The sequence below is a fragment of the Hypanus sabinus genome, chromosome 12 (genome assembly GCF_030144855.1).
Source record: "Hypanus sabinus isolate sHypSab1 chromosome 12, sHypSab1.hap1, whole genome shotgun sequence".
NCBI classification, from domain to species: Eukaryota; Metazoa; Chordata; class Chondrichthyes; order Myliobatiformes; family Dasyatidae; genus Hypanus; species Hypanus sabinus.
The window spans coordinates 22,988,096-23,003,765 of record NC_082717.1 but is presented as its reverse complement, the minus strand read 5'-3'; the positions used below and the strand labels follow the sequence as shown (position 1 = coordinate 23,003,765).

At 42.6% G+C, this 15,670-nt stretch overlaps 1 protein-coding gene across 1 annotated transcript in view; it reads right to left on the bottom strand.

Moving 5' to 3' along the window:
- ryr2a (ryanodine receptor 2a (cardiac)) overlaps nt 1-15,670 on the bottom strand; it is a 444,870-nt gene that overhangs the window by 249,301 nt on the left and 179,899 nt on the right. Inside the window, exons 25-28 of the mRNA XM_059985674.1 lie at nt 13,110-13,269; nt 8,834-8,920; nt 6,744-6,970; nt 4,701-5,496 (exon numbers count right to left, since the gene is read on the bottom strand). Coding sequence (XP_059841657.1) covers nt 4,701-5,496; nt 6,744-6,970; nt 8,834-8,920; nt 13,110-13,269 — 1,270 coding nt within the window. The remainder of the gene's footprint in view (nt 1-4,700; nt 5,497-6,743; nt 6,971-8,833; nt 8,921-13,109; nt 13,270-15,670) is intronic.

Sequence of the window (15,670 nt, the reverse complement as noted above, 5' to 3'; positions counted from 1 at the left end):
AGAGGAAGAGAGAGAGAGAGAGAGAGGAACAAGTGCTGAGAAGATTAATGAAGATGTTTCTAGGATTTGAGAGGTGATGTTATACAGAGATTTTCAGCAGGTTGGAACTTCCTTCATTGGAGGATAAGAGAATGAGGGATGATCTTATGGAGGTGTAAAAAATCATGAAGGGTATAAATAGGATGAATATGTGCATTGGGAAATCAAGGATTAAAGGGGAGAGGTTTAAGGTGAGAGGGGAGGGATTGAATAGAAACCTGAGGGACAACATTTTCATCCAGTACATGAATGAGCTGCCAAAGGAAGTGGTTGAGGCAGGTATGTTAGCAGCTTTCAAAAGATACTTCAAAAGGTACATGGACAGGAAAGATTTGGATGGATATGGGACAAACATGGGCAAATGGAACCAGCTTGGATGGGAATTGTGGCCAGCATGGACCAGAAGGGCTAAAGGCCCATTTCCATGATATACAAGCACTGACTCTATGAGCTAGGTATTACCCTGAGAGTTAAATGGACCAAATGATACAAAAAGAAAGTTGGAATACAGTGCTCAGCATGATCAGTATTGTATGGCAAAGCATGCACAAATTGGGCTACCCCTGTTCCTGTTTTCTATATTTGCATGGTTTTGATGATTGAAATTACAACACAGAGTGTAACTCAGGAAGCTTTTTGAATCTCAGATTCAAATTGCCCATTTTATAACACTCCAGTATCCTTTTGACAAAGGTGACATTTTGTTAGGCTACCAACTGATAACCAGTGGAACTCAGTGAATGATCCATACCCATGCAGGAACATCAAGTGGAAATAAAAAGTAATATTCAATAATTTAAGGAGTTAAGCTCTGTCGCTGTCTCACAAAAACACAACTGAGTAATTTACTTTAAGTGTGCACTATTAAGCCCACATACTAAGCATTAATTCACATTCTGCTTCAACGTATTATATATATTTCAGTCTTTGATAGTAAGGGGGTCGTACGTCTGGCTGACAGGCATTGAATTCCAACGTCTCATTGAGGTAAGACTTTGAAACACCCACAAGTGAGAAATGCGTGGGAGCAGACCCAAATGTTAGCAGACTGGTACCTAATTAGTGAAGTAATAGCATCTTCATTTTAAAAAAGGAGTGATTAGGTAATGATAAACCATACAATGTGTCACTGTAGATCCTTTCCCGCAAGCTTAAAGCAACTTTTGCTATAATTTACATTTATTTGCAAACACAGAACAATAACCCTTCTTCATCATCAGCTACAGATGCACCTAATTAGTCATTTCAAAAGTCATGTATCAAAATTCCTTTTGATCTCATGTTGCTCATCTGTTTATCCCACTTTAACTTCTGCTATTAAACTTGCAAAGAGATTAAATTCTTAAGTTGAAAAGTACCTCTCAAACCACTCAACTGAAGGAATCATGTTAATCAGAACAGAAAATGCGCAGCAGGTCAGGCGGCGCCTGGAAAAAGAAACAGCATCAATATTTTGAAGAGCCTTCAGCAGCACTCATCAGCGTTCAGATCTTTGACCTGAAACATTAGTTCTGCTTCTTTTAAGGTGGACTCCTGACCTCACAAGGTACCTTGCTATGATCTTCTACTTATTGCTTACCCACTCTGTACTTTCTTTGTATGATTTACGTTTGATGCAGCGTTCTGTTATTGCTTGTGCTGTCTCAATGCACTGTGTAATGATTTCAAAGTCTGAAGTATACTTATTATCAAAGTACCTATCATTCAATCATTCATTGTGTGCCGTGTCCTATGACATGGGTGATCATGGTCTTTCCATGACCTTGATTGTTCTTGGCTTGCCATTGTCTCATTCTGGGAAGCGTCTTTACAAGATGGGGACCCCGGTCATGATCAATACTCTTCAGAGATTGTCTGCCTGGCATCAGTGGTTGCACAAGCAGGACTTGTGATGTGCGCCAGCTGCTCATACGACCATCGACCATTATGGTTTCACGCGTGACACAGACCAGGGGGCTAAGCAGGTGCTACACCTTGCCCAAGGATGACCTGCAGGGTAGCGGAGGGAAGGAGCATCTTACACCTCCTTTGATAGAAATGTATCTCCACCACACCACTCACAAGTACATATATGTCACCATATTCGGCCCTGAGCTTCATTTTCTTGTTGGCATACTCAATAAATCCATAATAGAATAATAACCATAATAGAATCAGTGATAAACCACACCAACTGGGGTGTTCAACCAGTGTTCAAAAGACAACAAACTTGGCAAATACAAAAAGAAATAATAACAAATAAGCAATAAATATCGAGAACATGAGGTGAAGAGCCCTAGAAAGTGAGACCATAGGTTGTGGGAACATTTCAATGATGGGGCAAGTGAAGTTATCCCCTTTTGTTTAAGAAGCTGTTGGCTGAGGGATAGTAACTGTGGCGTGAGTCCTGAAACTCCTGTACCTACTTCCTGATTGCAGCAGCGAGAAGTCATTTGCTTTGATCTGTATGAACAGTATGCATACAAGCTTTTCACTGTATCGCAGAACCTAATCCAATTCCAGTTCCACTGGTCTGCAGATGCAGCCTAACCTACTGAGGGTTGTCAACAGCTAATGTTTTTGTTTCAGACCTGTAGGCTTTTGATATCCGTTTGCTGAAAGAATAATTAAGACTGAGATGTGAATCTGGCTTCATCTGCACCTTCACGACAATGCAGCTTAAAGTCTGAACAGTTCTGCTGTTTCTCCCTCTGCAGTCCCCATTCTGATTCCTTGCCTTTCTGCCCTGATCTAGTATCAACCTCTCCAGCACACTGTCCTGCATCGCCCACCCAATTCCACACTGATTCTTCACTAATCACACAACATGAATAATGCATGTCCTCTCCATGACCTTGTATGTTTCCTCCAGGCGCTCCGGTTTCCTCCCAGTGTCCAAAGACACCAGGGATATCCGGGGTTGCTGGGCAACACGGCTCAAAGGGCCAGATGGGCCTATTCCAAGCTGTATCACTAAATAAATAAACAAATACAATGGAAGGAGCCGGACAGTGATAGGGTTTTTGACGTCCAATGCAGGCAAAGCTCGTTCCACTGCAACTGACTGTGGCTTTTATGCATGACTGAACCCCAGATCATGGTCTCACTCAGGAAGCTCTTGGGAACCTACCTTTCAGCTTGCTTCATCAAATATTGATAGATAGATATTCAGGTCGGTAACTGTGAAGTCTATGAGATGTTTGGTAACAAACTGCATTTTCAAAACAACAATCTACAGGTAGACAATCCAATACATAAACATCAGCCATTAGGAAAATGCTGGAAGCCTTTCTGAAGGAGGCAACAGCAGAGTGCTTATGAAATCATACGACAATCAGTCAGCAATCAACATGATTGTATCACAGCCAGGCAGAATCTTGAATAGATGGCATAGTTTCAGAATAAGGGATCACAGCTAAAACTAATATGATGTGGAGATTCTCCTCTCAGAGGATCCAGGCTATGTGGACTTCTGACCCCTGTGGAATCCAAGTTACTGAATAGTTTTCAGGCTGAGAGTGACAAACGTTTGAATTTCAATGAGTTTAAGGGCTAAAGTGAGAAAGCAAGGTGGGTGGGGTTGACCCCAAGATTGCTTCAGCCATGATCTTCTGAAATGACAGAGCAGGTTCAAGATATGTGGACAGTGTGTCCCATCACACTTCATGCACCTTTATGTTGCTATTCTGAGGAATATTGTTATTCTTAACATGTACATTTGTAGAACCGTAATTTTATTTCAAGGATAGCATGTCTGTTAGCACTCTGTCAATTACACAAGTTTATCAGCCTACACTGTGCTGTGACAACTTGATATAGAGTTAAATCCAGAATCCACTTGATTCAAAGACTTTATGGAGCCAGTCAGTGACCCATGCCGCTCAAACTGGCTGAAACTTTCCTACTGATTCGGGAGCCAGAGTAAGCCATCACTTACTAAGTAAGTAACGTAATTAAACTTACTCCATAATTCACAAGACCTTAACTTTATCACAAACAAGAGAAAATCTGTAGATTTTGGAAATCCAAGCAGCACACACAAAATGCTGGAGGAACTCAGCCGGCCAGGCAGCTTCTGTGGAAAAAAGTACAGGTGCCCCTCCCCCACCTTTTAAATCTCCTCCTCATCTTTTTTTCCCCCCAGTCCTGCCGAAGGGTCTTGGCCCGAAACATTGACTGTGCTTTTTCCCACAGATGCTGCCTGGCCTGCTGAGTTTTGTGTGTGTACCTTAACTTTATCTGCTTCTACATCACTCTAGTGCAGGGGTTCCCTACCTGGGGCCCACGGTAGGTGTCCATGGCATAAAAAAGGTTGGGAACCCCTGATATATTCACCAAATCCTGGAAATAGGGACAAACTTAGGTAGGAATCTTAATTGGCACAGACCAGGTAGGTGAAAGGGTCTGTTTCAATGCTGCATGACTTAATGACCGATTGGTAATCTACTTATTCTGGTTCTTGCATTCTTAAGCATAATACTGTATATGACAAAGTAATGGTTATCTAAATAACCTAAGGTACAATATAGATAGGATGAAATTATACATAAAATCAAACGGCATTAGTAATTCCAAGTTGGTGAGCAAAAATACTTGTGCCTGAGGGGAGCATCCTACAAGAGCTGAAGGCCGGGCAGGCTTGTCCTCTCTCACAGACAAGAGCACATCAACGTAATCCTCACCTGAAGCTTGACGGGCTCAGGAAGCTTCATCTGCAGCAACCCTTCCTTGGGAACATGCTCATTCCTGAACTCCTCATTGCCTCCTTCTGTTTTCTGCTCATCTTTGGTCACCTCCTTCTCACTCCTCTCTTCAATGGCCTCGGTCTCCTCGGAGAACACATCGGGCTCGATCAGCTGCAGCACGTGCTTCAAGTCCTCGCTGCAGAAGATACCCATAATGAGGAGTGTGTAGAAGAGTTTGATGAGGGGGACAAAGAGGAACTCCGTGCTGCCACCGACAGGGTCCCGCACATGGAGACTGCCTTCCTGCACGGCTTCTGTCAACATTTCAATCGTCTTGGCCTTCAGGATGTCCAGTGGAAACTCCGGGCTGTATTGGAGGCACTCCGCGGTCACAGTGACAAAACTAGCTGAGGAAAACTGCATCCGGGGTCTGAGTGAGGTGCTGAGGCCCACTCCAGGGACCGCGTGATTACGGTTATCATCAGGAAACAAAGTAATACTCTTGGTTTCATCTGTCATGGGGACGATGAATTCATTGTTCATCATCAGCCTGGCCGTGGCATAGGTATTGAGGTAAGTGTCAATGAGTAGATCATAGTAACCTGTCCGCAGCAAGCCAGGGACATATTTGTTTTCTATTGCGTACAGCAATTGTGACTCATCCAGGTGGCTGCAAAGGGCATGGGCCACTCGGTTATTGCCCAGAGCACAAACTGCGGAATACAAACGCAAGGTATGGTAGTGAAATTTCAGCAGGTCCTCACGCTCTGTGAGCTCCAAGATATCCAAAGCCCTACACGTCATAAAAAACCAAAAGAAAGGTTATTGTTTACAGTAACTGTGATTTCCTCTGCAAGCCTCCTGCCTGCTCCTTGAAGCAGAATGCACAGAAGTTCAGGCCAGAGTTCACATCACATGCCCCCTTTCCAACCCAGGCAAAGTCTCTGAGTCAATAAACACTTTGGCTGACAATGTTTAATCACAGGTGGGAAGGTGGTGAAGAAGCTGTACTGGATGTGGCAGTAGATTTAAGTGTCAGGATATCATTCTACATTTGTACAAATGGTGAGGCCACACTTGGAGTATTTTAAGCAATTCTGGTCACCACACCACAAAAAAAACATAATTTAGCTAGAGGGGATATGGGAAAGAATCACTGGAGTGTTCCCTGGGTTGGAGGGCTTGAGTTAAAAGGAGAGATTCCACAGGCTAGGGGTTCCTTCCCTGGAGTAAAGGTGACTCTGGGGTGACCTTATGACATCATGAGGGTCATGGATGGGGTGAATAGTTGTAGTCTTTTTCTCAGGGTAGGGTAGTTTAAAAAGAGAGGACAAAGGTTTATCTCTGGAGGGAAATGGATTTAAAGAAGATCTGAGGAGCTAGTATTTTTTTCTCATGCAGAGGGTGATGGGTTAATGGAATGGGTTGCCAGAAGAAGTGGCAGAAGCAGTACAGCTACAACACTTAAAAGACAGTTGGACAGGTACAGGAACAGGCAAAGCTCAGAGGAACATGGGCCAAACCCAGGCAAATGGGACTAGCTTAGGTGGGCATCTTGGTTGGAAAGAGGAGTTGTGATCAGGGGCTTATTTCCATGATTCTATGAATCAAGCTCTGGGAGAAATGCATGAAAATTACAAGGGAAAGGGTCATTCGCCCCAGCCAGTCTCACTGCAGAAAAACTATTATTCCTATCCATTGTTCAAATCTTGTCACATATTCCTTTACCACCTGTTTTTACCAGCTTTTGCCCTAACCCTTTGTCAATTGTAACATGGCCTCAGTAAAATATTAAAACATAGACCAGTTTAGTCCACAACTTGTTACACTCACAGCTTTCATAATTCCCACACAGAAGCTCAGGACAGTTTCCCAGCTGTATGCGTCAAAACACAAATGGATCGTTAAATGGATTATGTTCAGCATGTGGGAATCAAGATGTTTATGGTAGATGTGCACTGTTGTGACTGATTGCGATTAGGGCACACACTTTATCACAGAGTGCTGATTAAGGCCTCAGAGAGGCAGCTGGATGCTCACCTGTTCTCTTCGGGAATATGTAAGGACATGAATCTTAAGGGTTCTGTACATTGCACCTGCCAGCCATGGCGGTCACTAACGCGACTGACGTCCACCTTCAGGAATTCATTAGGCACTCTGCTCCACAGCACTGGGGTCAGGTACTGGACGTGAAGTCGGGGAGGACACTGCGGTATCGGATTCCGGCACTCGCTCTTGAACAACCCGGCCGAGAGTGGCATTACGTTCTAGAAATAAACAGATTCAGGTTGCAGTGGAGCCTGATTATCCCGAACATCATCCAAACAACCAATCCTTTATAATAGCAAGTTTCCAAAGATTCTATACAGTTCAGATGACACCTGACAAATCATAACAACCAAAGTACCACAGTAGCTCTAAAGCTAAATTACAATCAGCCGGTCAGGCGATACATAGTGAAAGATCCGAAAGTGAAATTATTTTTCTCTCTACCACAGGAGCTCATGATCTGCTGAGTGACCTCCTGGGCATTCCTACTCACCGCATTCTTTTCTGCATTAATTCCATCCATGGAATTTCAATTCACCAATGGATTTTATTTCAAAATGGTACTCAAGCAAATATAAGGCAAAAATGTCTTTCTGGAGCCTCTCCGGGACTGAATGGCAGCAGCATCGCCACCATGCTTTCTCCCCCAGAACGTTCCGCAAAGTAGAGAGGAGGGAACAGGACAGGATGCCAGTGTCTGTCAGACTGGGCTCAGAAAGGGTGGCATGGGCCTGTCCTATCCAGCTCCACAAACACAAACAACATATCACCAAAATCTCTGCGGTGAGCTTCAAGCCGACAGTCCCCCTCTCAAACTTAGAAACAGTGCAGCTTAAAGCAGGATGATGAACCAAAGCATTTCACTTATTGCATAGAACCTAGAGACTTCGGTCAAAGAAAGACCTTTTATCCCAATTATTTTCTGTTTATTGCTTGTGATGCCTGGCTTGGAAACGCAAACGCGTTTAACTGATAATCTAAACCAGTCAAAATTGTCATAACATGCTAAGCCACACCTGCCCACCAGATGGTGATAAACTCAACAAAATACCATTGCTAACTAGAGAAAATCTGAAGATGCTGGAAATCCAAGCAACACACACAAAAAGCTGGAGGAACTCAGCAGACCAGGCAGCATCTAAGGAAAAGGGTATAGTCAACTTTTTGGGCCGAGACCCTTCAACAGGACAGCAGGCCCTGCTGAAGGGTCTCAACTCAAAACATCGACTATGCTCTTTTCCTTAGATGCTGCCTGACCTGCTAAATACCATTGCTGTCAGATCTATAACAAACACAGCAGAACTAATAAAGGCCAATAAACTGAGAACGTGCATGTCTAGGAAGATTATACCAACTCCAGATTCAAAATCTACCGGCAGCTTTATAGTGCATTGTTTCAATAACCCATGAAAAAGTATATCAAGAAGTCACCTTTATCCTTAGAGATTAAATGCTGATTTTTAAATAAACAAAGCAGTGGCCAGGAGATTAAAGAAAACAGGTAAAAATTAATTGGTAATTCTGGTTTCGGGACGAGTGTGAAACTTTTGGGAAGTCTAAGATGCAGCAAAAGCTTAACAAGGAACAATGGAGAAGGGAGTTGTGCCTGACAGAGCTCTCCAGAAAGCTACAACAAAATTACCATCAGAGGTATTATAGAAAAGCTGGAGCACATTTTTATTATATAAAAGAAACCATTGCTTTGAATTCCCACTGAAAGGAATTTCAATCCATACAAAATACAATCTTTATTTTCATGCAGTCCCCATTCAGGTCTTTCCTGTTACTTACAAAGTAAATTCTGTAGATGAAAACATATCTTCAGCATAGACATCGTGGGCCAAAGCTTTTGTTCCTTTGCTGCGCTGTTCTAATTTGAGGATTGAGTACAGGGGGCTCTCATATAAATTTGCATTGTCACATTCATACGATCCAACATGTCGATTAATCATGATGTTAAATAAACGGAACTCATTCACATGGGTAGCAGGATAAACTTACTCACTCTACACTCTCAGTTTTGCAGGCCTCCCTCAAAGCCTTCAAGCAGGTCTCATTGGAAGCACATGCGTATAACTTACCTTAACCCTTCCCAGTTCAAACTGGAAAACATTAGGACTGGTGGCTTGTGCAAATACTGCTGCAAATAGTTTTGTGCTTGCTTCCACCTAAAGACAGAAAGACAGTAGCATCACTGCCAGGAAAGTTTCAGTAAGATTCTGAGCAATGTTTAAATAATGCAGCCATATTTCTGTCTGTTCATTTTGGTTGCATTGAAAATGATCAAAGATGACTGACGATACAAGCAGTTGAAGATAGCTACATCTCAGTATTTTATTTGAGATAATAAGGAGCACTGGATCAGTATTGTCATCATACAGTACATATTGTGAGCACCACACATAAATTGGTGCATGTGTGGGAAAGCCACATGCAATAGCCTCGCAGTTTGGAAACAGGAGATCCAACCAACTGACTGAATACAAGCACTACGAATCCAGTCAGTGGCCACTGTATTAGTTCCACCTATTTGTTAATGCAAATACATAAACAATCATGTGGCAGCCTCTCAATGCATAAGCGCATGCAGATATGGTCAAGAGGTTCAGTTGCCATTCAGACCAAACCTCAGAATGGGGACGAAATGTGATCTAAGTGACTTTGACTGTGGAATGATTGTTGATACCAAACGGAATGGTTTGAGTATCTCAGAAACTGCTGATCTCCTGGGATTTTCATTCACAGCAGTCTGTAGGGTTGACGGAGAATGGTGCAAAAAAAATAAGAAAAGCAACCAGCGAGTGGCAGTTCTGTGGGCTAAAATGCCTTGTTAATGAGAGAGGTCAGAGCAGAGTGACCAGACTGGTTCAAGATGACAGGAAGGCGACAGTAACCCAGATAGCAGTGGTGTGCAGAAGAGCATCTCTAAAAGCACAACATGTCGAACCTTGAATTGGATCACTGACAGCAGCAGAAGACCATGAATATACATTCAGTGACCACGTTATTAGGTACAATAGGTACTGAGTGTATCTCTGTCACATTGACTCTGGAAGCAATCATGGTGTTAGGCAAATTAATGTAATGCACTCTAATAACCACTTTGAATATTTTTTTGCTGAAGAGCAACCTACTTAGAGATATAAATTAACAAAAAGCCCATGATAATGGAACCAGATCATGAATAACTCTACCCTTCCCACTCAAGTTTCAATCTAGTGTGCTGTTCACTTTTATAATGGGTAAAGTAGTTGTCTATGAAGTGAGAGCATGGCTGTTTAAAACAGCCCACACTATCCTTCGAAAGATATATGAAATGGCTTTCCACTGTTCAGCGCTAGCTGCAGCCATTTAAACAAGGTTTTTTTTTGGAAACACAAATATAAATTTCAACCATCCTGCCACAGACACGTTTTCAGTCAAGAGCCCTTGTACAATGCAAATGCCTACTGTGATCCTCCTCGTAAAACAGCACTTTCTCAATGCGGGAAGCTTATACTTTAAAACTTGATTAAAGGGTAAGATGAACACACAGACTTCAACTCATTAAAATTATTTTAAGATGTACCTATCTGAGTTAAAACCCAGGCAATCTGGAACCCAATTCTGCCTCTAGTCTAAGCACATGATAGCTTGTTATATGTCCTTGAAACTATCTTAGCCCTGCCATTCACAGAAGAGTTTCTGCAGATGCTGGAAATCCAGAGTAACACACACAAAATATTGGCGGAAATCAGAAGGTCAGGCAGCTCTGAATATGAAGGATTTAATTACACAAAGTATCATATCGGTCTTCAAAGTATTTAAATGGCATTATAGCATATAACTCAAGAGAGAATAGAATACAGGAAAGGAATTTTAAAGGGAAATTCATTGATTTCATACTTCTAGGAACCTCCAAAAGAACCACAATCTTGTGGTTTGGAGGCTTGGGTGTTTCAATGACCCAAGGAGCTATGATGACTAGAGTCAGGGCTTTACGTTTTCGGTCTTGGTAGGGTCACCCATGTCGAACAGGTCAAAGGGTAGAGGGCAGGTCAAAGTGTTCGGGGGTTCAGCTTAGGGTTCGCAACCTTGACTGCTAAAATGAAATTGTTATGGAAACAGCAATGAAGAATCTTTCCGTTCTGAGTGCGACAGTATTCCTGAGTTTGCAGCTGGAACTTGCGTGACTGACAGTAGTGAAAACCGAGAGGAAGCCCTGAACACCTGCAGAGATGGAGGACCTTCATTATTGCCCTAAACACCAGCAGCATAACAGGTGGTAAGTAAGTATACTTCGAGGAATGAGTCTCACTCAAGGAAAGTGTGAACCAGGGCTTCGCGGTTCTGTGCTGCAATCCGTCACTGGCCAATGAGCCACATTAGGTGCAAACATACAAGCAAGATACCTTTACACTGTGTGGTAATATATTGCTCAAAATATCAATTGAATTGAGCAAACAAGTGGCACTGAAAAGAGATATAAGCAAGCAAAAAGCTCAGGATAATGGACTAAGATGATGAATACAACCCTGCTGTGCCTACTCATGTTTCAAATAAGTGTGAAATTTGTTTTACTATTAACTTGTATATCAAGTTCTATTAATCAGGAAAAAATCTTTCAGTTTATTTTTGGAAGAGATCTTAAATCTCATTTGTTGAGCACCTCATGCAACCAGCAAGTTGCTTTGCAAGTTAATCATTTGTAACTTTGTTAAGATGATGGATGGTGGAGGGGTAACCCTATAGCAGCTTCATATATGATGGATTATATGTCAGGCTCAAAAGCAGCACAGTGGATTTGTCATCTCTGGTGCCTAGCACACTGAATCCCACAGGTTCATTTGCCTTCCTGGGCTATTTATGATGATAAGGCAGGGGTTCCCAACCTTTTTTATGCCATAGACCCCTCCCAGTAACTGAGGGGTATGTGGACCCCTGGGTGAAGTCTTACAAATGGCATTACTCTGTCACATCTCAACAAGTTCAGTTACACATCATTACAAGGAAGCTTTTATTATTGTCTGTGTTTTGTTACAAAGGTTCATGTAAATGTCTACTCACATGGAATGCTAGAGGAACACAGCAGGTCACACTTGGAGGGAAATAAACATCTCAAGCTGAAGTACAACTGTTTTATTTTCCTCCATTGATGCTTCCTGACCTGCTGAGCTCCTTCAGTATTTTGTAGCATTTTGTGTGCGTTGCTCAATATTTCCAGCATCTGCAGAACCTCCTGCACCTGTGAATAACTACATTAGGAAGGATACTTTCAAAGGGTTTCAAACTGACTCTTCCAAAAGACTATGCAAAACACAGGTGATATTTTCATAACTTTAAGTATAGAATTTGGAAAATGGATATCAACAGAAGGTTGGTGGGGGGGGGGGGGGGGGGTAAACAAGTGACCACATTGTGACAGTAGAGAAAGTCATGGACAGACACATTGGAATGAGAATGAGAAATTGAATTGAAATGGGTGGCCACTAGGAAATCTCATCTTTTGCAGCAGATGAAGTAATACCTCATATTCCATCTACGTAGCTACCAGCCTGATGGAATGGGCATCAATTTCCCTAACTTTAGTAATTTCTCACCCCTCCCCCTTCACTTTTTTCCATTCCCCATTCTGGCTCCCCTTTTGCTCCTTCTGTTCCCTTCATCTACCCACCTCCTCCCTGTGGTGCCCCTTGTCCTTCCCTTTCTCCAATGGTTGACTGTCCTCTCCTATCAGATCTTTTCTTCCTCAGCCCTTCACCTCTTCCATCTATCACCTCCCAGCTTCTTACTTTATTCCCCTCCCCACACTCACTCACCTTCCCCTCACCTGATTTCATTAACCATCCGCAAACACGAGGAAATCTGCAGATGCTGGAAATTCAAGCAACACACACAAAATGCTGGTGGAACACAGCAGACCAAGCAGCATCTATAAGAAGAAGCACTGTCAACGTTTCGGGCCGAGACCCTTCGTCAGGACTACGAGGACTTCCCCCTTCTTTTCCAGTCCTGATGAAGGGTCTTGGCCCGAAACGTCATGGGTCTGCTTCGTCCATGAATGCTGCCTGACCTGTTGGGTTCATCCAGCTCTGGATTCCAAGTACCGGCAGAATCTCTTGTGTTTAAGATTCTTGGTTGCTCTGGTGACTTCCACTTCATGCTGTACACTTCACAGCTTTCAGTTAAACCCCACTTACCCCATTCCAACCCAAACTAAAATTAAATCCAAGAGATATGAATGGGTAAATGAAACTGAGGTACAGATGAACCATCTGATTTAATGCAGAACAGGTGCAAAGAGTCAGTTTACTAATGTTTTTATACTCCAAAAAAAGGAAAGGCTCCTTCCTCATTACATTTGATCCTACAACATACCTGATAATAGGTATTTAATTCCTTGCCATTGGCTGTGAACGTCAGTAAGCCACTAGCAGTATCCACCAGGCAGCCTATTTCCAGCCCATTGTTATTGCGTCCTTGCCCAGGGCTTGTGCATTCTCCTGCCCACACCATGTAGCAGTTACTTCGCTTAATGCTGCAATGGAAAAGCATTTACAGAGAAAAATCTGTCAGTGCTGCACTGTAATGTGTGTGGGCAGATTTAATGATGCCTGGAATGAAACACCTCCAGCTGTAGGTGCAGCCCATCTGCGGTGAACCATCTCTCTGTCTCTGTCTCTCTGCAAAGTCGTTCTTCAGCCCAGCAACTGAAGGTGAGATTCATTGGATCATTTCTTCTGTCATTCTTTGCCCCTAGTCCTGTGCAGTTTTGTAAAGCACTAAACACATTGTGAACTGCCTCTCAGCATTAGTAAAACCAAGAGGCTGATTCCAGACTTCAGGAAGTGAAATCATGGGAACACAGCAATTCTCATCGAGGGGTCAGCAAAGGAAAGGGTTAGCTGTATCACGTTACTGGTGTCAGCATCTCTGAAGATCTATCCAGGGCTCAACACATTGATACAAATATGCAGGAGGTGTCCCAGCAACTATGCTTCATTAGGAGTTTGAGGAGTTTTGATATGGCACCGGAGACTACCAAATTTCTACAGATATAAAACGGACAGCATTCTGAGTAGCTGCATCACCCTCTGGTATAGAGGCTCAGAAAATGCTTCAAAAGGCTGTAAACTCAGCCAGTTTGGTCATCGGCACTCACCTCCTTACCATTTGATCGATTACCCATCCACTTTCTGGTGTGCAATTTGTATCTAACTGGAATGGAAATGTTGGATTTTTGTTTCTCTTCCCTGGGAGCCAAAACCATCTACAGTGCCCCAGTGGGCTTAGCAGTTAATGACCCAACCACATCAGCGTCAGCAGGTGTGGTGGAGGCAGGATACGCTGCGTCCTTCAAGAAGGAACTGCATTAGTGTATGCTAAGGAAAAATCAGCAACAAATGTCTTCCCTCTGGGCTATAACATGATTCGAGGATATCTTCTTCCATACAGCTAACCTAACATCTCAGTAATAACAAACTACTTCCTGTTCCTGTCAAAATTCCTGTGCTACATTTTAGTAGGAATAATCCAAATAGGACATACATGGTAAATGGTAGGGCATGGAAGAATGCAGTAGAACAGAGTGATCTAGGAATAATGGTGCATAGTTCCCTGAAGGTGGAATCTCATGTGGATAGGGTGGTGAAGAAAGCTTTTGGTATGCTGGCCTTTATAAATCAGAGCATTGAGTATAGGAGTTGGGATGTAATGTTAAAATTATACAAGGCATTGGGAAGGCCAAATTTGGAGTATTGTGTACAGTTCTGGTCACCGAATTATAGGAAAGATGTCGGCAACATAGAGAGAGTACAGAGAAGATTTACTGGAATGTTACCTGGGTTTCAGCACCTAAGTTACAGGGAAAGGTTGAACAAGTTAGGTCTTTATTCTTTGGAGCATAGAAGGTTGAGGGGGGACTTAATAGAGGTATTTAAAATTATGAGGGGGATAGATAGAGTTGACATGGATAGGCCTTTTCCACTGAGAGTAGAGGAGATTCAAACAAGAGGACATGAGTTGAGAGTTAGGGGCAAAAGTTTAAGGGTAACACGAGGGGGAATTTCTTTACTCAGAGAGTGGTAGCTGTGTAGAACAAGCTTCCAGTGGAAGTAGTAGAGGCAGGTTCAGTATTGTCATTTAAAGTAAAATTAGATAGGTATATGGACAGGAAGGGAATGGAGGGTTATGGGCTGAGTGTGGATTGATGGGACTAGGTGAGTAAGCATTCGGCACGGACTAGAAGGGACGAGATGGCCTGTTTCCGTGCTGTAATTGTTATATGGTTATATGGTTATACAGGATGTTAAAAGTCTATATAATGCCAGTTGCTGCCAATCACAAACTGAATGTGTATGCCTCATCATCCAATGGATTTTCAGACCCTCGTCTCCTTTATTGGAAAAAAAACACAAAACACGCAGTTATTTGAATTTGGCAGATGACACAGCTCCATTCACAAGGCTGCTGGCACCATTACCTCTGACAGTCCACCTTTTATCCTATCTAATGACAGTCCTGATCTTTCTGCCATTAAAAAAAGTATTACTGAAAGGAATTGAAATTGCATTCATGCCCAGAGTCACTGTCACTTTTTCAAGTGATGACCTAAGTTTCTAGCAGAATTCCTGATAATAGGGAGGGCTCTCCCCTGAATGAGTGGATTGCTCCTCATCATTTCAATAAGAAGACTGAAGATAATAACTACATTATTTTACATCAGAACAGGGGCACCTGGTAACTCCACTGTCAATCAACCCTGGTGACCACAGTGTTGTAAGTGACACTGACTGGATTCAGGTAATTATTCTTCATTTGTCTGCACTTGTCTGCCAAAGTGTTTCAGCTTTTATTCAAAGAAGTTGCTGAACCTTCTTTCATTAGACCTGTTTCTTTTGATATTTAAAGTTCTCCAGGTAAATTTATGTCTTTTGTTG